Source organism: Dermacentor variabilis, unplaced genomic scaffold (genome assembly GCF_050947875.1).
Source record: "Dermacentor variabilis isolate Ectoservices unplaced genomic scaffold, ASM5094787v1 scaffold_12, whole genome shotgun sequence".
Lineage (NCBI taxonomy): Eukaryota > Metazoa > Arthropoda > Arachnida > Ixodida > Ixodidae > Dermacentor > Dermacentor variabilis.
Window position 1 is genome coordinate 51891125 of NW_027460280.1, and position 25906 is coordinate 51917030.

Below are 25906 nucleotides of genomic sequence, written 5' to 3' on the forward strand. Positions count from 1 at the left end.
TCGATTATATCAGTTAAAATTTGCATGGTATATGGTAAGCACACTAGCGCTGGAGCCTGCGTCAGAAGTGCTTGATGCTGCTCCAGCACCTGCACCGAAAGGTGAAATTGCTGTTCCACCACTGTGTACTTGCTACTGTTACCAAATAAATAATTAAACACTTATCTTTTTTCAGACGTAATGTGCTTCAGTTTTGTCATCACAGTTGTCATATATGGCTGGCACAAAAAGCTGTCTTTCAATTCATATGGTCCTTCCTTTCTGTTCTCCCACTCTTCTTTTAATATATATCTTCGTAATTCATAACATTTCTAGGGGGTTCAACATGGCAGTTATTTGCATCAGTGTGAAATGCAAAACAACACTAGAGCTGTGTTTACTTGTTTGGGGTAGTGGACTCGTGTCAATAAAATTTGTGCTCTGGATGCTACCCTTGAGCAGGTCCTGTTTGAGCTCACCTTGAAGGGATGCAATATCTGGGGGTCACGAGCTCAAAATAGGCTTATGATCATTCAACACAGGACATCTTTCTTCCGAATAGCTGCTAATTTTCACACCTTAATTTCTGCATGTCAACAATCACTCATTCTGTTGTTCCTTCCACCTGTCTTCGTGTACTGACCACTTTGTGGCCATGCACCTGACTGTAGCAACCAAGCTTCATGAGCAAGCTGCTGCACTGCTTGGAGGGTATTCATCCTGCCCAGTCTGCTGCCCTGTTGGCCCTGCTGGTAGAAAAGATCTTAGTGACCCCTCACCTCTCTCTGGCACGGACTTGTGAGGCATTGGCTCAGCGGCAGCTGGAGCTCATTCTCACAGAGCCCGGCTTGACTGCCAGATCCCCGACTGCTCTGCAGGACCTGGCTGGCCTGCCAGAGTTCATGCGCTCTGCGAGGTTGCATCTCAGGTGAGCTCTGCCAGGCTTGCATTAATTGTTCAATTTCTTGCACTGCATCAGGGGTGGTGTTTCTTTTGCTCAGAAGTTCTGTTTTTGTCTGTACACTGGTAAGTGTATTATGGTAACCAGTAAACTGTGGCCATGAGTGGCACTGGCTAGCGCTCCCAAGGGTAATCTTGTACACATGCTCAAATACCCAAGAAAGTTGACAGGAGGACAGCCACCATAGTAGCTTAATGGTAGAGCACTGCATGCTTAAGGAAAAAGATACGGGCTCAGCTCCCACATGCACCAAGTTGTCTTTACCTCCACCTTCATTTCCTCTATTGCTTATTATTTCTACATTATATTGTGATAGCAATTATATGGACACTCCAAGTGAATTTTTGCCATCGTCGTTGGCATCGCCATGAAGTTCCGTTTATATTGAGCTATATGTATGCTATATGCCATGCCATGCTACATGACATGTGGTATATGTCATAAGAAGCCACAAACAATGACACCAAGGAAAACAGGGGAAATTACTTGTACTTACTAATTGAATTAAAGAAATTGTAAATTAATGGAAACGAAAGTGGACGAAAAAACAACTTGCCACAGGTGGGGAACAATCTCATGTCTTCACATTATACATGCGATGCGAAAACGACGCTGCCGTAGCTCAATTGGTACGCTGCCGTAGCTCAATTGAGCTACGGCAGCGTCGTTTTCGCATCCACTTTCTTGGGTACAGTGATACCTCGTTAAACCGTAGTTGGCCGGAGCTCGGAAAAAGTACGTACTAAACATTAGTACTGTTTAACCGAAATAGCATGAGCTCGCCCACTTACCTGTCGAAAACGGAACTCAGAGAGAGTGCGATGAAAGGGGGAAAAAACATGCAGTATTTATTCACTTCGCGCGACAAAAGTTTTATTTTCGTTTGATGCCGCGGCGGCCTAGCACGACGACAGCGGCCTCAAACTTACTGAAGCTGCGTGCCAGCTTTTCAGCCAGCCCCCTCTTCTCGGTAAACACTCGCATGGCAGATTCCTCGTTGGTGTTACGTATTCTCCGTGCACGCGCGCGGTAGTGCTCCAGAAGTCCCGGGCCGCCTTTTTCATTGCCGGGTGCTGGAGGTTGGAATAGTTACGTTATCGCGCCCCTGTTCTCGTCGCGACGATTGTATTCATGAGGCTGACATAACGTGCAGCTTCTGCCACTGTCGGGCCTGAATCGCCCGTGCTGTCGCTTTCCGTGTCATCTTCATCACTGTCGCTAGTCGACACTTCGGCAACAACAGAGGCAATGATGGCGAAAAGTCGAACCTTGTAGCCGACATCTCTTTGCGGTCGTAGCAGCGCTGCCGAGCAACTTCGCATTCCAAATGCCACACACTGTAGTCAACAGCAGATCCCTGTTGCATGCCAGTGCCGACTTCTTCGTGTCACGTTCGATAGAACGGACTATGTCTAATTTTTCTTCTATGCTGAGCACCCGGCGTCTCTTTTATCCGAGCTTCATCATGACGCGAGTCCTCGCATGCACGACGCCACAACGCTCTCTGGCATGGTGTCGAAATGATGTTGATGTGGCTTCACGCGCAAACGCACAGGGAGCTTGGAGGCCGTAGTTCCAATCTCTGAGGCTTGTTGTTCTGCCGGGCCGCCTGTTAGAGACGACGCACCGCCATGTTTGCGCGACGAAAAGTGGAAACTCTACGTTTTAACCGATGCATACGCAATAAGCTGGTACGGTTTATGCGTATACAAAACACATTATGTTCAATGGCCGCTGAGTCGGGGATTTGACTTTACTACTTTTAAAACGAAACTACTGTTTAAGCGGGTACGGTTTAACGAGGTTTTACTGTATTTGTTTTACTACTAGAACTAACCCTGGGAGTGTTATCCAGCGCCACCACTCACAAACCTTGGCGGCGGAAGTGGAACATCCTTTCTACTGCAGGCGTCATGAGTACGTGATGTGCGTTAAATTGCCACAGAATTCTATCGCTAAAGTTGCTCATACCAGGCCTTACATTCGTGACAAAATTCTTCCTCACAATTCTCATAATGGCAGCCCACAAACAAATGCTATGAAGCAAAACACTGACAGCACAGGCCTTTTATCTTAAATCTTCTCGGATTTAAATATTAAAAGTGGGAAACAGTAACGGAGGTCAAACCTGAAAATGATGCAATTTTATTGCCTTGGCTGTGCACTACCTCCGACATCAGCCCAGGGAATAGGTTCAAAGCATACCCGATACAGAAAAATGGTGGTAAAGTCGCTAAGAAAGACATTGGCTTTAATTAAGAAACATAAATGAAATTGTCCAATTGCAGGATTCAACCAGAGGACCCCTGGCACGACAGCTAATTTTTACTTAGTCAGCTTATGTTTACTTCAACGCATACTACCACTACAGCTATGAGACCTACACTTCATGTAAATTCTAACATGTTGCTATTGCATTCATTGCTTCGCCCTTATGGCAAAACTATGATATTTTTCTGTTAAAAAGGGTAGTTAATTTCCCCTGTGCTTTCGTTGCCTTCATTGTCTGTTTGCTTCACATGGTTGTAACAAAGCATCAAGCCCCTCAGTTCCTCTATTTCTTCTTGCAAACTGGAGCGAAGCACGTAGAATTGATTTGCACATTTCAAGGATGGTCATCTGTGTTGGGGTATCAGGCACTATGCCTGTCATAAAATGTCATTCATAAGCAGATCAGTGTGACTGCTTCCATGAAAACCGTGGTGTAAACTAAAGAACAGAAGTGATGTTGCTTGCAGGATTGCAGACACTTGTGCTGACTTATTTTCAGACACCCGCACCTTCTGTCACTATTGGAAAAGTTGCTGAAAGCAGACGGAGCACAGCTGATGGCATCTGGAGAAGGAGCAGACCTCGTTAGCCCACCAAAGCTTCACGTCAATAAGGTACGCAACATTGTCTCAAGTATTGTTTTTCACTATAACGCTAAAATGCACTTAAGCACAGATTGTGGATCACTTCAGAAGTTTGTTGTCCATTGCAATGGGACTTATTACCTTGCCTCTGTGGCATTCTCAAGACACATGTAAGCATTGCATGTAATACTGATATAAGTATTGAAAAAGACAAGTGCATTTGTCAATACGTTGGCTCCCACTTTCACCTTGTTCTCGTTTGTCTCATCTATCCTGGTATAAGTATTATGGCATGAAAAAACAAGTACCGAAAAACACACATCGACAGGACGGGCGCCAACCAGTAGCAGCTGATATTATTCCTGGAGGGAGACAAGTATTTGTGACCACATTCACTATCTATACATCATGTGCACTAAAAGCAGCAACAAAACAACCCTTAAAGTAAGTGGAGAGGAGAACAGCTTTGAGTAATGAAGTTGCAACTAATGATTTGACTGTGCAACTAAAATACTATAAACAAGGAGCCCTTATTTCGTGTTCAGTTAAATAGCTGTTGTCCTTGCATGTCTTACGGGCTTAAGAAAGGCACCCCTTGTTGCTTACTAAAATGCAGGAATGGTTTCTTGCACAAGTACGGGAACGCTGCTGTTCTGGACAAGCATCTGCAATGGAGTGCTCCCAGCTGCTGGCTAACTTGAGTAATGAAGATACGGAAGCCATCATTCAATTAAAGGTTGGTCCTACACTTGAGTCCCCCCAGCAGCACAGGCTCTTTGCCTGTGGGAGAAGACGACTTACAGGAGACACGGCCACTAGAAAATTCACATAAATTGAACTACTATAATGTTGTGCCTCTGCCACACTAAAGAATTTCACAGGACTGACTACTAAACAAGGGGGTGATCAACTGTGGGCAAACAAGGGTGCAAAAACCCACTGTTGATCACTTCAAGTCCCCATCTTCCTGTGACACCTTTTGTGTGTTTTTACTCCCGAGCACTGGCCCTTGGCAGCAGTGAGCTTGAGTTAAGATCGGATCGAGGACCCATCGATCACATGTTTGCGCCACATGCATTGACAACGCCCAGCGCAGTACAATGCATGTCTTGTTTGGATGGCAGCTAAACAAAACACATTAGCAAACCACATGTTCAAGTGTGCAGCAATGTCTTTTTTATATTTCGTGGGCTTTCTTCAGAACCCAGAAAAAAGAACCATGTAAAATATAACATCATGGAAACATCATAGTGTGTTTCTGAGCACGATCTACAACTTTTCCAATCAAACATATGCCCTAAGATGAATAATTAAAATTTTGCATAACCGAACTTAGCCAATTAGCGCACTAATCACACTTCAAAAAATGCTCCGAGTAGTTCAGGGCAACTACAGCAATATGTCATTGGTCTCAATCACATAAGATGTACCACTTTTTTTTTATACCTGAAGGGCTGCTTTTACTTTTTTTTTTCTGTTTCTTTTTTGAAAGAAACTATTATAATGGCTTATTTTCTTGATGTGTTGTATCTTAATAACATTGTTATAACACAGAAGTATATCTGCAAATATTGTGGGAAATCTTATTCAGTACTAGAGATGATGATAAAATGTCTCGTGATTTATGCAATTTATGTTGTGTGGAGGGCTTTTTATATGAAAAACAATGGTGAAAACTCATGACGAATTGAGGTTGTCAAGGTCTATTTAGGGTGGTTATAAAAGTTGGTTCACACTGCATGAAACATCTGGCATAGTTAAACAAATGGCACACTTGTTTAAAAAGCATATTTACTTTTAGATGTTTTGGCCATGCCTCGACCAGTAACATCGGTCTGAGCATGGTTTTAATCACTGTTTTAGAAATTGCAATCAAAAGTAAACAAAAACCAATTTGGCAATTTTTCTTGATTCTTCGTACACAAAATAAATCCATACCCATGAAAATACAGTGAAATCTCAGTCACGTATCAATCACATCACTGGTGCCACAAGTTTGGCATGAAATTGATAAACGCCACATTCATCTAAAGAAGAACTTAAATTTTTGTTTGTTGGTACAGATTAATTGCGGTGTCATGGGCGCCAAGCAGAACACATAAGAGAACGGTATGGACAATGTCGCTGCTCTCAACACCTCAGTTAAGAGAAGTGCCATTGTCCGTCCCCTTCTATTGTGTGTTCTGTCCGGCACCCATGACACCCCAACATCCATCTGTCACTTCCTCTGCTTACAAGCACCACTGAAAGGACAGAGAATTCTGTATGAGTAACTTGACCAGTCAAATTCGGTGACCCTGTGTGCATGCCACATTTCTGTCAGACTCTCTGCGGTAGCCCAGTGGCTATGGCATTGTGCTGCTGAGCTCGAGGTCGTGGCTTCGATCCTGGCCATGGCAGGCGCATTACTATGGGGGCGGAATGCAAAAATGCTCATACGCCATGCATTGGGTGCACGTTAAAGAACACCAGGTGGTCAAAATTAATCTGGAGCCCCATACTACTGCGTGCCTCTTAATCAGATCATGGTTTTGGCACGTACAACCCGTGAATTTAACATTTGTGCCAGCTTAATGTCCTCTTGTAACAGAATGTGGGGCCAGCTGTGGTGTGTGCAAGCCTGCGACTGGGTGCCCAGCGCTCGAGCACAGGCGAGTCCGCGCTGTATCGTGCGGCGCGGGCTTGTGTACTTGGCCAGACCCGGCGCTTGGTGGCTGAGCTGCCCCAGCCACACCACCCCTTCTTGGCAACAACAGTGGCTGAGTGCCCTCGGGAAGCACGGCATCAGGCTCGGCTTATCGCGCTACTGGAGGACACACAGGTACAAAAGCAGTCTACTCACTTGCAGCCATTGCTGGTAGCTTAGCAAGAAAGTCGCTAAATTTAGTGAGTTTTTAGTCATCTTAAAGGGCCCCTCACCAGGTCTGGCCATTTTGAGCTGACGAGCGCACAGCATACAATGTGCACTAATGATTGTGTTTGCAAAGAATTACATCACTACGTGCCACAGAAAGGTCTGACATTTCAATCCGCATGCCGTTTTCCCTTTCCCTCGCGGCGACCCCGCTTCAAGTCGGAAGGTGACGTACCTGTGTCCCTGCGCCCATGGGTGTCCGCAGTGTGACATCGCTCGTAGTGGCACGTGACTTCGAGAATTATTCAAGGCAACATCTGTTATTTGCGTGATCTGTTGCTTGAATCGACAAATTGAAGTTTAGAGAAATAATAAAACACAAATGGAATGCCGGTGTGTTTTTTGTTTTACTTCACACCGAAGCAAGAGAGATGTACTTCCACTTCGTCTGCTTGTTCCCACGGTCATACAGTCACGTGCGCAGATACCGAAAATATGCCATTTTCTACCTTGTTCTAGGGCGGGATCATGCTCTGCAATCCGCTTGTTCTACCTCGGTATTCGTGTAGCACTGAATTATACTGCTAGTCATGTTTCCTTGTGCACAGTGTGCAAAATTGTGCGCTGCGCAAAACGAGACAAGGACAACAGCTCGCATGCAACACCGTCAACAAAAAAGCGCAGCGGCGCAAAAAAAAAGAAAAAGAAAAAGCGAGGAGGAAAAAAAAAATGAAGGCGGGACCTGTGACGTATGCGTCACGTGATCCTCGAGGTTCGATGTGGGAGAACGCAGGGAAGGAATTTCGCTTGCGGAGGCTAGACAGGGTGAGTGGAGAGAGTGTCTCGCTATGCAGTGGAGCTCGCCTCTTGAAATCATGGGTTCGTGGCACTGAAATATCTATCTCGACTATTAATGAGCCGATTTGAAAAATTTTTGCGGCAGAACGCTTCCGAGAAGACACATACCAACTTCCAGTGCATAACCAAAATTTACTGTGGGGCCTAGTGAGGGGCCCTTTAACAAGTTGGCCTTCTTCGAGCATTGGCAACTTATTTAGTGACTTTTCTAGTGACACAAATGGCCATTAAATTGCCATGGTAAAATTCTTGAAAGTACTTCGGCTAAGTTCAGTGCTTCATCCTCATTTCATCCCAAGGGGTCCGCATAGTGCTCCTCCATTTGTTGCTGCTTCTAAAGGCATACCGAACAGCTTATTTGTGAGCTACCTGAGAGCATCAAAGCTGCTATTCTAGACAAAGGTTCATCTTTATATCTGATACCATTTCAAAAAATAGGGAGTTGTCTTCCCTTTTTGCATTCTGCCATATACTTGCTACCACAGGTTATTTAATGTTATTGTTTAGAAAATAATAAAGACATCTGGGAACAGGTTTGCAGACAAGATTGCACAGTTAGCAACAATAAATAAGAGCACTATTGGGTGGCATAAATACCGTATTTACTCGCATAATGATCATACTCTTTTGTAAAAAGAATTGACGCAAATTCAGGGCTGTGGTCATTACGCAGTATAATTTCCCGCGAAAAGAAACATTTTTTTTTTTTTCAACTCGCGTTTGCTGTGGGATGACAACAGGTCAACAAGTACGCAGCTGCCGCTGTAATAGTGCGGGACACCAAAACAAAAATGGCAGCCCGCAGAGCTAGCTGAACCCGCCGAACGCAATTTTTTTTCTTCTCATGAGTACATTATGCGCATTGAAACAGTTTCTTCCATATCAATAATGAATAATATTGTTACTATCGGCGAGTTTGCGGCAATAATGTAGCCATGATCACTTTGAGGGGACAGAAACAGAGATGGGCGCGCTTAGCTGCCAGTGACAGAAACCCATGGCCGGCACGCTGCAGAAACTGCGGCATTTGTCTTCACTACTATCTTAATATGGCATGCTTCCGCTATGAGTGGGCGAATATCTTAGCTGTATAACAAGCGTTGGCGTATGAATAGGGTACAACGTATCAGTGTAAACGTGGCTACTATCGTTGCCACTCGCGATTTGTTGCATGCCCACGAGTGCAGATGAAAAGAATCAAAAAGCGCCCTTTATTTTGTTGTTGTTGTTGTTGACCACAACCTATATAAAGCCTACAAATAATAAAGCTAAGACAAGTTTGGTTGTAGCTTTTTTCCTGGAAGTACGGAAAATGATGAAAGGAATGAAATGGGGCATCTGCTTAATAATGTTCGGTGCGTGCAGACCGCTTGGTATGTCTTGAAGAGTCGATCGCGTAGCATTCAACAGCATTCGTCAGATGGTGAGCACGATCATCGTTAGCTAGACTTGGCACATGACATCGCTGTGGCAAGTTCGGGGTGCAATCATTACACGGGAAAGGAAAAGAAATTGAATTTTGACGATGAAATTCAGGGGTGCGATCATTACGCGAGTGCGATCATTATGCAAGTAAATATGGTACTTATGCAGTACAAACTTTGAGAGCTGTGCATTCAAGTGTGCAGCACACAGCCAAACAAAACTAGTTCATGGCTTAGTAATCTTACTGTAGTAAGAAGTAACTATGGAAGCAAAGACAACTTGGAAAAATTACTACCTGCCTCTCTCAGCACTACAACAAAAGACCAAGGCTTGTTTCTGGATTGCCAAGTGTCTTTACCACTTTACCAAAGGTTATTTCTATATGCTAGCAGACGGCAGTGAAGTAGCCTACCCCATGAAACTCATGAGGGCCCTCATTAAAACCTGTCATGCCTGGTGGAGCAATGCAACACGTTATTGTGATCCCACATTCAATATGAAAACAAAAGCAACTTATTGACGTGCTAAAAAACAGTGCGAGTGTGCTTGTGACCATATAAAAGAAATGGGAGTGCACTATTAAGAAGTGCTCCATGCCTGTGTTTTTGTAACACCTTTTTGGAGCCCAGTTAACATGTGTTGTGTGTGAATACTCGAATATTCGATTTCAAATCGAATAGTGAACATTGTAATAATTATATTCTCGAATCAAATACGTAGTACTCAAATTCTCGAATATTCGGTACCTACTCTGAATGACCTGATCGCAGTCGGCGCGTTGACATGCGCAGAGTTCCCACGGAGAACGATATCTAATGGTGCAAGGTTAGACCTGGGAAGGTATTCTGTAGAACATCTTGAAGGGGCAGCCCCTTCAAGATGTTCAACCAGTACCAACTCGCCCAAATATCGATCCTTCTACAGGTATTCTGTAAGTGTTCACCTAGTGGGCATGACCATTCCGTCTGCTGCTGAAGTTGTGATTGGCTGGGCTGGAGTACACGTCAGAAGGACACAGGCGCTCCCAGCTAATCAGCACTTTAGCAGCAGACGAAATGGACATGTCCACTAGGTGGACGCTTGCAGAATAGCCCCCCAGGTCGACCGTACCGATCGAAACGAATAACTGTATGCGAAGAGAGAGAACAACAAGAGCAGTGCATGTGGGAAGCACGGAAGCTTGTGCGAAGATCAGGCCGATTAGCCACCCAAAGGCACACTCATCGTATCAGATTCATAAGATCAGTATTCACGCATGCACGTTCAAGCATTTCGGAGCTTTCTACCCACGTGTGAACACACAGACAATCTTGGAATGCGTGCTCGCATTAGTTGCTGGCTGGTCGACCATGGACCCAAACGCTGCTTCCACAGCTGTCAATCTAACTCACACGTGTGACCTCGCGCCCAATCACTGATAAACCACCCGTAGGAAAATATTAGCAATAAGCTTTCCACAACAGTTTGCGGCCCATTATCACATCAGCCGGCAGTGAATTTTTCTCACGGCCACACCATTGGCTGTAGTGTCGGCGACTAAAGTTTCAGGTTTTTTTACAGCTTATTTGTGACCCTGCACAACAACTTCATACCAAGCTTCACCAATCTTGGTGACCCTATGGTGGCCATAGTGCCGTATGGCCATGGGCCGTATGATGGTATCAGCATGAAATTTCGTTAGGGCCAGAAATGCATTCTCGAGATCACAAGTGGTAATAACAAAAGTTTAATATTAATTCATTTGATTATAACTGAAGCACCTACTGTGATTTGTAATTGCATAGTGTGTATTCATAGGTATTGAGAGTGGTGTGCCACAGTTCTGCCCAGCTTTCTTGCCAAAATAAATTCAAAATTTTGCTTTAAATGTAGATCTCATGCTAGATTTTTGTAATTATGAAAGGCAGTCTTTTAGCTTTATCATAAATGTCAGTGCATTTTAGTCTGTGGGGTTACACTTTGCGTGTGGCTAGGGCTGAAGGCAAACTCTGGATCTAGCCACCCATAGTCGTTCTGTAGTACTCCAGAACCCATAGCGCGTGTAATCGAAGCTGCATTCAGTTCAGACAAATAAGGCAACCAGTGGCATCATTACTAACAATGTTTATTGTTGCGAGCAATAAGCAACACTTACAGATGGCTAGTACACTCTGTAAATAGGTCATAAATAGGCTTACCTTGTGGTGCGTGAGTCAGGCAATGAGGTCACTCACGGGTTACGGTAGATATCCGTAACATTGTTGGTCAGGTTCAAGGTTGGGGCAACAGAGAGAGGGTGTCTCCTCCGGTGGCATTCTTTTATACCTCTTTAACTTCGCAAGAGGAATGTCCTCCTTGCACGTCAGATACATTTCCCTTTCCCTTGAGACTGGGGAGAAGGGTGCATGCATCGCGAGAGCAATAGAGAACCAGGAGAGTACGTGGTGCGCCTTTTTCATGCCTGCACGCCAGCTCTCGATGCATCCATCCACAGTGTGTAATCGTGCTGACATGAGTATGTGGGTAGAAATAGGCACATGTGCTCCTCACTGGTCATACAATAGATCTTTGAAGTTATACCTTAGAGAGCAAGTCCTTCGTTAGTGCAGTGTGCAGGCTCCAGATATATTGGCTTTAGAAGCTGTGTTTGACTGTCTACTGTGAATGATTGTGGTGCAGATTTGGGATACGCTGTGCCGACTTGCACCACCTGTGGCCACATATCTGGATGGCCTGGCAGCCTTGGCTTCCGATATGCCCATTGATAGCCTTGAGGATGTGGCCAGGTTTGCCGTGCTCTGTGCTGAGGTGGGTGTTGTACTTAGCTGCACCTATACGTTCTTTCTTGTTGGAATAATAATGACACACAAATGGCGAAGTCTTTTAATCAAATAAACCAACATGATGAAGCCGAGCTTAGCCCAAGTCATTGCAAGGCCCCGCTAGCACCTGCTGATAAAAATATTGACAGCACCTCATTCATAATGGGTTTGTAATATTATGCCATCTGTAGTACGAGTACAACCAGGCTTCTTTAAACCTGCAAAGCTTAATGTGGAGAATCTGGATTAAAATTTTCAAAAGCAAGTAAATGAAATATAAAATCATCTTTAATGCTCCTTTGATTCAATCCTGCCAGAGGGTACTGGCTTGCAGAGGTGGTTTTATACTGGCTAATCTTCTTATTATTTCACTTCTAAAGGAAAGGGGGCACACGTTGGATAATTTATCATTGGCTAATGTATACTGACACCTCGGCATTATTCTTGGCAGCCAAAAAGGCATGAGAGAGCAGCTACTAGGGCATTGAATAAAGCCTTTCTATTCAAGATGAGTCGATAGCAAAAAAAAAAAAAAAAGTGGATCAACGAAGGCAATCATTCACTTCATATCGTAGACATATGCGGAAACGGAAAGAGGGCCATTCTTTCGAAATGTTTGTATAGCATTGCAAAAGTCCTTCTTCCACCTAATACAGCCGCCATATTTTATTTCAAGCACGAGGCAAGGTATGGCCATTGCATGTGGAGCACTATCATGCTCGGAATAATGCTACAATGCAAAAGGGCATGAAAAAGTGCTTGTGCATTGTTTGTAGCTCAAACTGGGCACAATAGTACATCTGAGGCTCAGAGAGAGACAGAAGAAAGGCACAAGGGAGCTGACAGGCAGAGAAAAGGCAATAGGGAGCTAACTTAGATTGCACAGGGAGTTCTAATTATTGGGATTTCATTGTACAACTACTTGTTTGTTTAAATGCCATGGCTGCTTCTGTAAACATGCTTCTTCGTCTTAAGGTTTTATCAGTATTTATGTCTGGATGTATGTTTTAACTCTTTCGTTACCGTGAAAAAATGGTCGTTTCTTTATAGGTCTCAGAAAAAAACTATTTACTACTACAAATAATATTCCAGCACACATTGCAGCATAGCATATTGTGCATAATGAAATGCTCTTTCCAAAAACAGACGTTGCCAAACAAAAAAATGTTATTAGGTAAAACAGAAATTCTAGAAAGCACTATTTTTGCTGCCAGTTGATAGAAACAGCAATAAAGAAACATGATAGCTACAAAAACATTAATATCAAAGGAAATTTAGAATATACATTTCAAACATAAATAACCCAGGAATAGTGTCTGAAAAAATACATGCTCAGTACACCGCTGTTCTTCGGATACAAAAAAGAAACTAAGACCAGTTCATCGCTCATGCCATGCAGTGAAGCAATTCCTGGATTTTGTGAAGCATAGATGCACTCCACACTTTTCCCACAAAATGTCTCGTTTTTCTTCAGCTTTGTGCTCCTCAAAACACATTTTGTAGTTCCACCTTTTCGGCATATTCTGAGGATGGTCCAATGAGAAGTTCAAGGAATGTGCTTCACCAGTTCGTCTAGAGTCATGCACCTCTGCCAGGACCAATCGCTCCCAGCGTAGCTGGGTAGCTACAAGATTATGCATCCAAGCATATCTGTTTTCATTTTTGAAGATTGTACCTCTGCAGAGAAGAGTAGAAAGAAATCCCACACCATTGTAGACTGTCTTGCGCTGATCCGTAGTGCTGGGCCGAGATGTGCTACAGGCGGCCTTCTTGGCGTGAACGGAAGTTTCTTTGTTGCTGATGGCAGCACATCATAACCAAGCGAAGTATGCACCCTGAAGATAATCAGTAGAGCCTCAGGTTGTGCAAAAAGATCGGCAGGTAAGCGTGCACAAGGAAGGAGACCGCTCAAGGCCGTAAAGGAAGCTCGCCGGTAAACAGCTGCGGATGTCCCAAAAACATCATCGCCGTCAGAGCTTGAATCTGCTTTGCTGTCATCTTCGGAATCATAACTCGAGTCTTCATGACTAAATTCAAGTGTGGGTGCAGCATAGTTTCAAGCACGACGCTTTTCTTGCGACGCAGCCGTGTGGGACAACGCCATGGGAGCATCTTTCGATAACTGCGCAGTGACATCGGCAGCGCCCCTTGCCTGGATTTTATGAGAGGAGCGAAACCGAAACTCTTGGAAACTGGTTGAAAATGCCAGGTCCATATGTTGGACATGTCGCGGACCTTCAGAAATACACTTTGGCAGAATAAAACAACTCGGACTCTAAGCCAAAGCTCACTAGCTGGAATCATTTTCAGTTAATTATCACCGCTCAGAACTGTCGGATGGCAAAGTCAGTAATATAATCTAATTCTTGACTTGCTGGGAGTCATCTGATTACAAAATATTGATGCTAGTGCAGCGTAATCATGAGCGGCATGCTTTTTTCTCGAGTGCTGCAGAAGGTGACAGCCAGGCCTCTTTTTGCTGCAACATCGCCGGAGCGCCAAAATTTTAACTGATTTGAGAGTTCAGTGCTTGTACTAACTACTGGATGGTCTTAAGCGGATAAGAAACGGCTCCAACATGTTGAAATCGGCGATCTAAAGCATCAATCACCGGTGATCGATTTGAATAGGCGTGGTAACGAAAGAATTAAGACATGCTTGCCATTGGCAAGATATTTGCTTTGTGCAATATGCAGTGAGTGTCTTTTTGAAGCATTCAGCTTGTGTGATTTATCTTCCAGGCCATACGGTGGATGACAGAGACTCCCGAGTACTTTTCTTGCAACCACTTGGAGGAGTTTCTGCAAGCACTGGATGCTGTGCTGAGCAGCCCAAGCCTATCATCTCTCATTGGCCTCCAGAAGCATGTGACTTGGGTCTGTTCTATCACAACAGCCATCTATCACCTTATCAATCACTGTGAGTACATTCTATGTTAAATTAGGGCATGCTGCTGCTCTTAGTTTGGTATTATTGTTGGGCTTCAATTTATTGCTCACCTCTTGGCCTATTTGTTTTCTTTCAGTAAAAGGATGGAAAAGCTTCCCAGTAAAGGTAGCGCCTCGGAAGCCAAAAGGCAGCTCCCCAGGTGTGTATGATACACATTCAAAGCCAGAAAGCATTCATGTAGAAAGTTAGCGCATACAAATATTTCATGTTGCCTTTAAAATTGCATAAAGAATAGCATCGGAAAGAAACTTCTTATTGGCATGAGATAGTGGCTGCAGTTCCTATATATAGTATTGAACTTGACCGAATACTGAAATTATGTGAAAACAAGAAAGGAGTAGGTATGTGCTAAAAAGCAGCCCAGGCAAGATGGAATACATCAGGGGTCCCTAAGACGCAGCAGCTCTTTTATGCAAGAAGTGTGGCGATGTGTGCTTGTTTTTCAGTCTGATTGAATTGGGATGAAGTGTACCACAATGCCAGGGCATGCACACAAGAAAAAATGACAGACACATAGTCATTCATTTCTGGTGTCCATCTCCTGGCATTGCACTACACTTCATCCCAATTCACTATCTCAATGCAGCCCATGAGAATGAAATTTGCTTGCATCGTGCGGCAATAAGACTAGGTATGATGACGTCGCTCATAAAAGAATTGTTTTAAACAAGAATGCTGCGCACATTTCTTCTGGCTGCACTCGCATATGGAAGCCACAGGGATCTTAGTAACAGAGCTACCTAGTGTATCATGACATCATGACTCATCTATGTCCCATGTACGAAACCAACACAGGTTCATAAAAATGTATTATAGTAGCTTTTTATAGTGTGCTCTGATGCTTGCCAGTATTTTTTCTATGGTTTTGATGGTTTGGACCATCATTTAATCCTAAAAAAGAATGTCAAGTTGAAGATGTCACGACAGTATTAAGCCTCGGACAACTCTCTTCTTCCTTCCTGAATATGCCATAGTGTGGCATGCAGAGAACTGCGTACAATATGTGCAGCTTAATGCCTGATGTAAGCTTTGGATTCCTGGAATGCACTATGTGTTGTTTCAGCACAGGTGTCCTCATTTGTACATTGTCAATGTAATGTTGCATATATTTCCACAAATATGTTGAAACTGCATTGTAATGAATTCACAATGTGATGCTACATACACATGTGTTGCAATCTTAAGCAAGACTTTGGTTTTACACTTTGAACTTTTAATGACGAGACATATAAACATACACAAAAAAAAATATCTTTATATAACCGTGCAAACCACATTGAGAATAGGCATAATCGACATACATAAAAATATTTTGAAGAAACTTTTCCAGAAGTAAACAGAAACACCAAGAACCAGGCAGAAAGCTGGAACTGGGCTTTGCCCCAAGCCACCTATGGCTTTGTTTGGAATTTGTACAGGCAGCTCTTTTCATATATGAACCATAGGTGTACATTTTATTTGTTTTGTTTCTGTGATGCCACTGCAGCTGGAGATCTTGCATCAGTCTGTCTCCTCTGACCTTGCTTTAAAATAAAATGAGTCCTGTGCCAGAGTTCTTCCCTGTCCTGTGTTCCTGCTCTAACACAAAAAATTAAGCTGGCTGCCTGTCGTTCAGTGTTGGCCAGACATTTATAGCCAGAAACTTCATACTCAATATCGAAATTGAGCAAGAAAAAAATTTTTTTTTTCTAGTATGTTGCCTGTAGGCAACACTCATCAATAAATGGTTAACAATAGTATGCTTCTAAATTATAATACAGCACTTAACTCTTTCGTTACCATTAGAAATATGCTCATTTTCGGTGCTCTTATGTTCTAACATTTCATTTCAAAATGTAATAGTCGCAGCATATACTGTGGTACATAAAATTATAGCCTGATCACTGTTTTTTTTTAATAGATGCAAAGCAGTGTTAATTGCTCAGACACTTTTTGAGAATTCTTATGTGAGACTTCAAAGAAGCACCTCAAGAAACACGAATGAAAGTAATAATTAGCTATTTTTAATGTAAGTACTGAGAGTAAACAAAATTTGAAATATACAAAATATTCACCTGGTTCCTCGTTCCAAACTTTTGTAAGTCATAAGACATACCATAAAATACTGTGAGTATTTGTCGGCATCAATGGTAGCCATACTGATGCCCATGCTATGTGGGAAAGCAGTAGCTTTGCAAATGTGACAACAGATACATTCTTATTGTACAGGTGTCATTTGTTTTTAATCATTGCAGCTGGCACGTGGTTTATTTTTTACTGCATTCTTTAGGCTCGCAGAACATAGGTGTTCAGGTCAGGGAGCACACCAGAGCCTTCTCATACTTGATTATTGCATTCAATCAGCCTTTCTGTGCAAGCAAGGTGGCCTAACGTGCATTCAACTGGCACTGAAATCTCCAGATGCCTTGTTCAGTTCCTGTACAGTGCTGTACAGTAATGTGGTGTGTTGCACAATAGTGTACAGTAATGAATAAGGGCACTTGCATAGGCGGTGTTCAAAATGTAACAGATTATACAGCTAGTCAAGATTCAGTCAAAGGTCGGTCTGAAATCGACTGTGTGTCCTTGTGTGTGTGAAAACTACACACGACAGGAAGGGTTGCTTGTAATAATTTGTATGTACGTATGCTGTCAATGTGCTGATGGATAAAAGCAACCCATGGTGGTGAAAATAAAATTGCATTTGATATTAGTCGAACACAGTTATCAAAATAGCACGCACTCATGAGCATCTACTGTTGTTTGAGGCATTGTTAAAACAACCTATACGTCGGATAAGAAAATTGACAGCCTGAGGGAAGCTCCTGTGTCTTCACTTCTACTGTCACTTAAAAATTATGTTGCCGACTCAACCAAAGCACAAATCTTGCATCTTTTTATTGAACAAGTGCTAGGAGCACTGGAGGGTAGTTTCAATGATGCCCACCATTGAAGTTTTATTTTTCGAGACTTCCCAGTCTCCCAGAAACTGTCAAATTTCACGAATAGTTAAAGTTCAGTTCTTTGAGCCGGTGCGTGATGCTGCTAGTATAATTCCAACAGAAATGATTAACAATGCTAAGAAAAGAAATGATTAACAATGCTAAGAAAAACTGTCAAATTTCTCAATTTTCATAGGCGCAGTAACGAAAGATTTAAATGAGATGAAGCCAGATTCTTACATAATGTAGTCCAGCAACATTATGTACGTTCATCACCATCTCTTAATCAGAAAGTAAAGCTAGCTCTACACTGAGAGTTACGCAGTCTCTGTACAAGGATTGCATCTTGCTCACAGTAAACAACAGATTGCTTTAACTTTATTTTTATTTTTTCTTCCTTGTGTACAGAATATGCACATGTGCAGCAGGCCTGCGTTCATGTGGCTGAGCTTGTGGGCTGGTTGGAACGTTCAGGAAGGGAAGCTCATATCCCTGTGTTTATAAAAACTACCCTGCACAGAGTGATCAAAGGTGAGTTTTTCTCTGGTTACTATTGTTGACACGCTGGGGTAGTTAAGTTAATGGTGATGATTTAACAGCAATCACTTTTTACTTAGAAGTAGTGTTATACAGGGGCCATGCAACACTTTTAAACAAGGTTGCAAAATGTCTTGTGCATAAAAGAATGTTCTTCCTCAAGGATTTTTCAAAGGCATTTTGTACCAGTAGCCGTAATGACTAATTAGTAAAGTATATTTTTCGAAGCTTCTCTTCCCTTTCTGTCTTCTAGCATGCTTTTGTCTTGCTAGGATAACCAATAAATGATATTGGTTATGTGAGCAGCGCTCTTCCAATGACACATTGCTTGTGCTGGCTACTTTTTTACTCTGCCTTTGTTTATGCTGCTTCACAGTTCACTTTTGCCATTACTTTGTCATCAAAATTTTCTAGCTTTATGGTAGCTAGATCTCCACACAGTGAAACTAAAGAGGGAGTTCGTACTGCAGAACCATACCATACATACACCATGTTATCTGCTCACAACTAGAATTAGCTCTTGCCAACTTTTAACTGTTGAGAGTGATATCGAATAAATAATGCCTTTGACTTCCACAATTACCAGCTGGTCACTGCTGACATAGAGTGCAGTGCTTTTGCGGTGCTTTTCTGGCCATCCCAGCATGGCTTGTAGCTTCCACAACACGGCACAATTTTTGCGAGGCGGACCCCAAGTGTGAACATTTGCACTTTCTCCCACATGCATATCAGAGGACAGCCATAATAAAACAGTGGTTGCTGTGGGTTGTCTTTGTTCTTATTTCTTAGCATTTGCTTGCTCCTTCACCGTGTCCACTGGTCACGGCTCCTGCTGTTTGTGAGCTGACATTGGTTGGTGGTGACATGACATCTTAAGGAATTTGGGCAATAGCAGTCTTTTGGTTTCAAAGTATAGCAATGATTTCATAAAGCTGCTGGGAAGGACAAGACTATGTTTCCCATACTCAGAAATGTTGCAGGGATTCTTGTGTCAGTCTGCTGCGGTTATCAGTCTGCACAGTACAGTTATTGCAAGGATGCCATGTTACATCCTAAAAGTACAAAAGAAGTTCTCATACACCAGATTTGAGATTTAAGTACGCCAGTTTCCCAGTTTCTATAGTACAGTGGAACCTTGTTGATACGTTCCCGTTACGTACATTTTCCCGGCGCCAACATTTGCAATTGAGAACACAAAAAATGGCCCAAAGGAGTTACGCGCATTTTTTGCCGGTTCATACGTTCCTGGAAAATACATTTTCCGGCAACTAGGTCCCATGTAAGCAAGAAAATGCACAAGGCGCGCACGATCAAGAACATTATATATGCATAGTGCACCGCCTATAGAGGTGCCACTGATAGCCTCCTAGCGGATGCTTCCAACAGTAGCACGGGAGCAGTAGCAGACAACAACCCTTTGCAGCAAGGATGGCTGAAGTTCACGGCTGCGATTTCTCCTTTGTTCGGATGCCAGACTGCTTCTTCTGCGTTGACAGCTGTAGGGAAGATGCTGGCCTCTGTGGGAGCGGGCATGAACACACTGTTACCGGTGTTTGGGACAACCCTGTCCACATACGTGCCAGGTGCGTCTCGCAGACAAGTGCCATGAATCCCATTTACACGAAGTGGAGCTGCTGCTAAATTTTGTTGAGTAATGCAATGTCTCGATCATTTCTTTTTTATTTATTTTTTTAATTCTACCTTTGCCGTTGTGCTGCTTCTGTACCTCAATAATAATAACCTGTCGTTAGTGTAGACTTTGATTTCAAACAAATCCGCACGGTGCGATGTCTGCACATGCTGTTGTGATCTTTCGGCCGATGAATACATGTGACATCACCAAATAAGTGCAGTCAAAGTCGCCTCAAGAAGAGTAATTGCACATTTTTTTATGGAAATGCGTACACTAGTTAACTAAGTTAGCAAACATACAGGTTAATAAGAGCGCGTGTTAGTATTCTACCACCGATGCAATTCAGCTGCATCCGCCAATGAACTGCCGTTGCCGCTGCAGTTTTTGCAATTTTAAGTTCCCTAAGGAAGCTGCTTGGAAACGTACAAAGCTAAAGTCCGACCAACTTTTCAGTACTTTTTTTAATATTCCTAGAGAGAGATGCCACATGATATATTTAAAGGCAGAGCAGCGCCAGTCAAAGTAGATGGCCATTGGTGATAATGCCAGGTTTAGTCCTCTGCGGCATAAGCATAATAAGAAAGAATTCAGTTGAGCACACAATTCACATGCAAAAAGGGACTACATTGTGGACCAAACAAATCAATCGGCGTGGTAGGTCTACTCAGACAGCATCGTCTAGGTGTGATGACTTCCCAAACATGATGCGAACTTTTCAGCGAAAATGCAACAAAAATACCATATGCAGCAACTATTAGCAATTGCCGCCTTGAACTACCTATTTTCTAAACACATTTCCCCCCAAAAGCACAATATCTAAGATGCGCGCTCGGGCGAAAAGAATAAAGCTGTTATAGAAGGACTTGCGATGGTATCATTCTGATAAGACACAGCATGATTTAGACCCTTTACAAACGAGGCAGAGTGAAAAATTGTGCACCTAAAAAAAAATCAACAACAGTTATGCATGAAGCAACTAGCAACAGTTCAACATGCGCAAAGCCACGCATAAAATAGATGCAAGAACATGAAGTGTGTGACAGCTGGTGTGAGGATTTACCGGACCGCATAAAACCAACAATTTCAGTTTTTGCAAGCTTTAGTAGCTTTAACACAGCACAATGCACTCGTGCAATCGTGCTGCCTAGCTAGCACAACGCGGTAAAGAAGCGGCAAACAGCATCCAGAACTTTAGCGAAATGCTTTTAAACTGCCTGCTGCACTGCAAACGAACTTCGTCGCTTACCCGTCTAAATATGATCGAACGGAAAAAACACCGGCATGAGATAAAAAAGGACGAGAACAATAAGTTTCCCGCTGAACGGTGGCGATCCATTTCTACCGTTGCTCCCGCTGATGAGGCTTTCCGGGGAATGATTAGAACCGTACCGCCGGCACGTTTTTGCCGGTATTTGGGTGACCCACCATGCAACAATTCTTCTTCAGCATTCCTTGAAGCTTTGAACACCTCACACATGCAAAGGTTGTTACTTATTTTTCTCTGAAAACATAAATAAGACAGAGAAGCATGATCAACAACGCAGAAAACTATGGTACGCGGCTGGCTCCTTTCCCGAGTGTTCTGCCCAAGGTCGCTACCAGTGGCGCGTCCATCAGTGCCAACTACGCGCATAGCTGCCCACCGTGGCAGCTTCACCGCAATACTCGCCCGCCTGTCTCACGTGAAAATGCAGGCGCGCACTCGGTTTCTAATTTCGGTGCTAGCAAATCTTCTCCAGGGTCGTCACACGCAGCATTCACAACTGCCACTGCCAATCCTATTGCAATAAGCATTTTAGCCTATCTGTTTCACAGCACGTGGTGCCGTCAGAAACGCAGTGCACTATTTTAATAGTCGATAACTTAAACGCGCCGCTGTTCCTTGTTGCAGACTGCGATTGTTTTCCGGCCGCTAGGTCCCATGTGAACAAGAAAAGGCATGAGGCGCGCGCAATCGAGAGCAGTATATAGCCACCTGTCCCGCGTGAAAACGACAGCATGCACAGTTTCTTATTCCGGTACCAGCAAATCTCTGCCCAGGTTGTCACACACCGCATTCAGAGCTATCGCTGCCAAACCTATTGCGATAAGCATCTTCACCTATCTGTTTACAGCGCGTGGTGCGTAGTGCCACTGGTAGCGTACCGCACGCTTTTAGTAGGCGATAATCCAAACGCACTGCCGTTCTCTGCTGCAGGCGGTGCAATGTGGGCATCGCGTTTCGCCTCGGCGACATCCGGCGTCGCCCACCAGCTCGATTTCACTTTGGTTTCCCATCACGCTCATAAAACACCACGCAATAAGAAAACAACAAAACGCGTCTCAGGTGGCCGGAGAACCACCAGCTCGGCGCACGTCGGGCGTCTCGTGCCACAACGATTCATGTGACGCCTCACATTATGTAGATGTCAACAGTAGTTGAGTCTGTCAATTTTTTTTAGTTACTTCGCATTGTACGTTTTCCCGGTTAGTATGTTTTTCCTCGAGTTTTTTTCCATAACATGAACGGGGTTCTGCTGTATACGCTCCCCTTAGCAGTAGACAGTGCCCATCTTTCCTATAAGTTTTGTAAGCATTCATAATTTATGCTTTATAATCAAGGACCTCTATTTTAAGGACAACCTGGTATTTCAATAATTTTTTGCACTCCAAGATGCTTCCTGACGACTTATTTGTTCTAAGTTATCATTCACATTTATTGGAATAATGATGAGCTGTCAGCATATGTCAGTCAAAATTTGGTGTGATAGATCCTACGTAAAAATCTACAGGTGATAGAGCTGTATTACAGATTTCATAAAAAAAACGCTAGAGACGAAGACGAAGGAACACATACAACAAGGATGGCGCTACTTCCAACTAACGTTTATTACAAAGGATCATGTATTTCTGCTCTGCTCAACAGGTACATCATGCAAACAATTGTATGGTCATTTAGTTCCAGTACATAGATATCTCGAAAAAAATGTCACTTCTTTTTCTTGCAGAACTATGTGCTGTTGGTGAAAAAATTGACAAAATTGGTGACCTTGTTTTAACCTTGTTGGAATTTTTCTTGGATTTGACTGCAATAAGTCACAATGGCTGTTGGTATTACATTCAAAACACAGAATCTGTATTGGTTCGTCAATATCCCCAATATTATGCTATATTTTTTTGCGTCCTTTGACAACCGCATTAATGCGGAACTGGGAAATCAATCATTCGTGTATGTAGTTGTGTCGACGACTATCTAATAGTCCTTAACAATTCATCAGTTCTGTGTCTTGACGATGCTGTAGCAGATTGTTTAAAAAATTTCACAAAATTTTTTGAGGGGCTCAAGTTTACTTTTGAACTGCCTAATGACAGCTGTGTTCAGTTTCTAGATCTTAAAATTTTATTTTCCTCAGATGACCACACATGCTGGAGATACAACCCAAGATCAAAGAAAAGCTTTTTTGCCTTTCGATAGCGCCCATTCGAAATTGTGAAAGATGGGCATAGCCACCACATGCCTTCAGAGTGCTTTGCAAAAGTCATGTGTTCACCAAATTGAGCATAGTTTGTCTTGCCAAGTAGACAGATTGAAACTTGCTGCTGGTTTTCCAGTGTCTGTCATTTCATCTGTCTGTGAAACATTGCTTCAAAAATTGAAACGGGGAAGCAAGTGCCCAACTAAAGATCGCGACAAAAGACCTGTACATGTAATCCCATACCTCCATAAAGTTTCACATAATTTGAAAAAGGTGGCAAACCGACACAACGTCAATCTAGTTTTTTTCAGCGCCTTGCAAATTGTCAGCAGTGTGTAACCTTCTAAACAATAAGCACCAGAAACGCATGCACTGTCATACTAATCACCGGACCAATTACACCAAATGCACTTCAGATGTTGTGTATCAAATACCCTTAGATTGTGGGTGCATTTATATTGGACAAACCTGTCAGTGCTTCAGTGACAGGGCTAGACAGCACAACAATGATGTTGTGCTGTCTAAGGATATGGCACTCACTTGGCTGAGCACTGCAAAAAGTGCGCATGCATGCCCACGTTTGGTGACACAACTTTCTTGAAGAAAGAAAACACAAAAACAGAACGAGAAATAGTTGAGGCATATTTTATAAGGAAAGCAGGCGACAAGTGAGTCAGCTGTTCATCTTTGGTTTTGCAAGAAAAAGAAGTGACATTTCTTTCGAGATATCTAGGCACTAGAACTGATTGACTATACAATCGTGTGAATGATCTGATTCATTTCAATTCTTGTGTGTATAATGATGAGTGCCTGATGTACCTGATGCGCAGAGCATAAATACATGACCGTTTGTAATAAACGTTAGTTGGAATTAGTGCCAGTCCTGTCGTATGTGTTCCTTCGTCTTCGTCTTTAGCGCTTTTTTATGAAAACTTTCTCACCCAAATCAAGGTATTGTAGCTGTATTACAATGCAAAAAGCTTTTTTTTTTTTATGGAATAGTGTAAACAGTTTGTCAACAAGCATCGCTACATTGCAGAAATATTTAAAAGTAATTTGTCCAGAAATAAACTATTGTCTTATCGCTGGCCAGCAGTGTACATTCACCTAACAATAAGTTGTAGTATTTATTTATTTATTTATTTATTTATTTATTTATTTATTTATTAGTATACGCTGCAGTGACCATAGAATGGCAAGAACTCGAATTAGCCTAGACTTGAGGAGGGAACGGAAGAAACTGGTACACAAGAAGCCAATCAATGAGTTAGCGGTAAGAGGGAAACTAGAGGAATTCCGGATCAAGCTACAGAACAGGTACTCGGCTTTAACTCAGGAAGAGGACCTTAGTGTTGCAGCAATGCACGACAATCTCATGGGCATCATTAAGGAGTGCGCAATAGAAGTCGGTGGTAACGCCGTTATACAGGAAACCAGTAAGCTATCGCAGGAGACGAAAGATCCGATCAAGAAACGCCAATGTATGAAAGCCTCTAACCCTACAGCTAGAATAGAACTGGCAGAACTTTCTAAGTTAATCAACAAGCGTAAGACAGCGGACATCAGAAACTATAATATGGATAGAATTGAACAGGCTCTCAGGAACGGAGGAAGCCTAAAAACAGTGAAGAAGAAACTAGGAATAGGCAAGAATCAGACGTGTGCGTTAAGAGACAAAGCCGGCAATATCGTTACCAATATGGATGAGATAGTTCAAGTGGCTGAGGAGTTCTATAGAGATTTATACAGTACCAGTGGTACCCACGACGATAGTGGAAGAGAGAATAGCCTAGAGGAATTCGAAATCCCACAGGTAACGCCAGACGAAGTAAAGAAAGCCTTAGGAGCTATGCAAAGGGGGAAGGCGGCTGGGGAGGATCAGGTAACAGCAGATTTGTTGAAGGATGGTGGTCAGATTGTTCTAGAGAAACTGGCCACCCTGTATACGCAATGCCTCATAACCTCGAGCGTACCGGAATCTTGGAAGAACGCTAACATAATCCTAATCCATAAGAAAGGGGACGCCAAAGACTTGAAAAATTATAGACCGATCAGCTTACTGTCCGTTGCCTACAAAGTATTTACTAAGGTAATCGCAAATAGAATCGGGAACACCTTAGACTTCTGTCAACCAAAGGACCAGGCAGGATTCCGTAAAGGCTACTCAACAATAGACCATATTCACACTGTCAATCAAGTGATAGAGAAATGTGCAGAATATAACCAACCCTTATATATAGCTTTCATTGATTACGAGAAAGCGTTCGATTCAGTCGAAACCTCAGCAGTCATGGAGGCATTACGGAATCAGGGTGTAGATGAGCCATATGTAAACATACTGGAAGATATCTATAGCGGCTCCACAGCCACCGTAGTCCTCCACAAAGAAAGTAACAAAATCCCTATAAAGAAAGGCGTCAGACAGGGAGATACGATATCTCCAATGCTATTCACAGCATGTTTACAGGAGGTATTCAGAGGCCTGGAGTGGGAAGAATTGGGGATAAAAGTTGATGGAGAATATCTTAGCAACTTGCGATTCGCTGATGATATTGCCTTGCTTAGTAACTCAGGAGACCAATTGCAATGCATGCTCACTGACCTGGAGAGGCAAAGCAGAAGGGTGGGTCTGAAAATTAATTTGCAGAAAACTAAAGTATTGTTTAACAGTCTCGGAA

At 42.9% G+C, this 25906-nt stretch overlaps 1 protein-coding gene across 2 annotated transcripts in view; it reads left to right on the forward strand.

Annotated features, from left to right (window-relative positions):
- Window positions 1–25906, forward strand: part of htt (huntingtin) — a 184187-nt gene that overhangs the window by 132681 nt on the left and 25600 nt on the right. For both annotated transcript variants that reach the window (XM_075677006.1, XM_075677007.1), the window contains 8 exons: window positions 651–907; window positions 3711–3825; window positions 4412–4531; window positions 6386–6616; window positions 11591–11719; window positions 14475–14652; window positions 14759–14821; window positions 18012–18134. In XM_075677006.1, coding sequence (XP_075533121.1) covers window positions 651–907; window positions 3711–3825; window positions 4412–4531; window positions 6386–6616; window positions 11591–11719; window positions 14475–14652; window positions 14759–14821; window positions 18012–18134 — 1216 coding nt within the window. The remainder of the gene's footprint in view (window positions 1–650; window positions 908–3710; window positions 3826–4411; window positions 4532–6385; window positions 6617–11590; window positions 11720–14474; window positions 14653–14758; window positions 14822–18011; window positions 18135–25906) is intronic.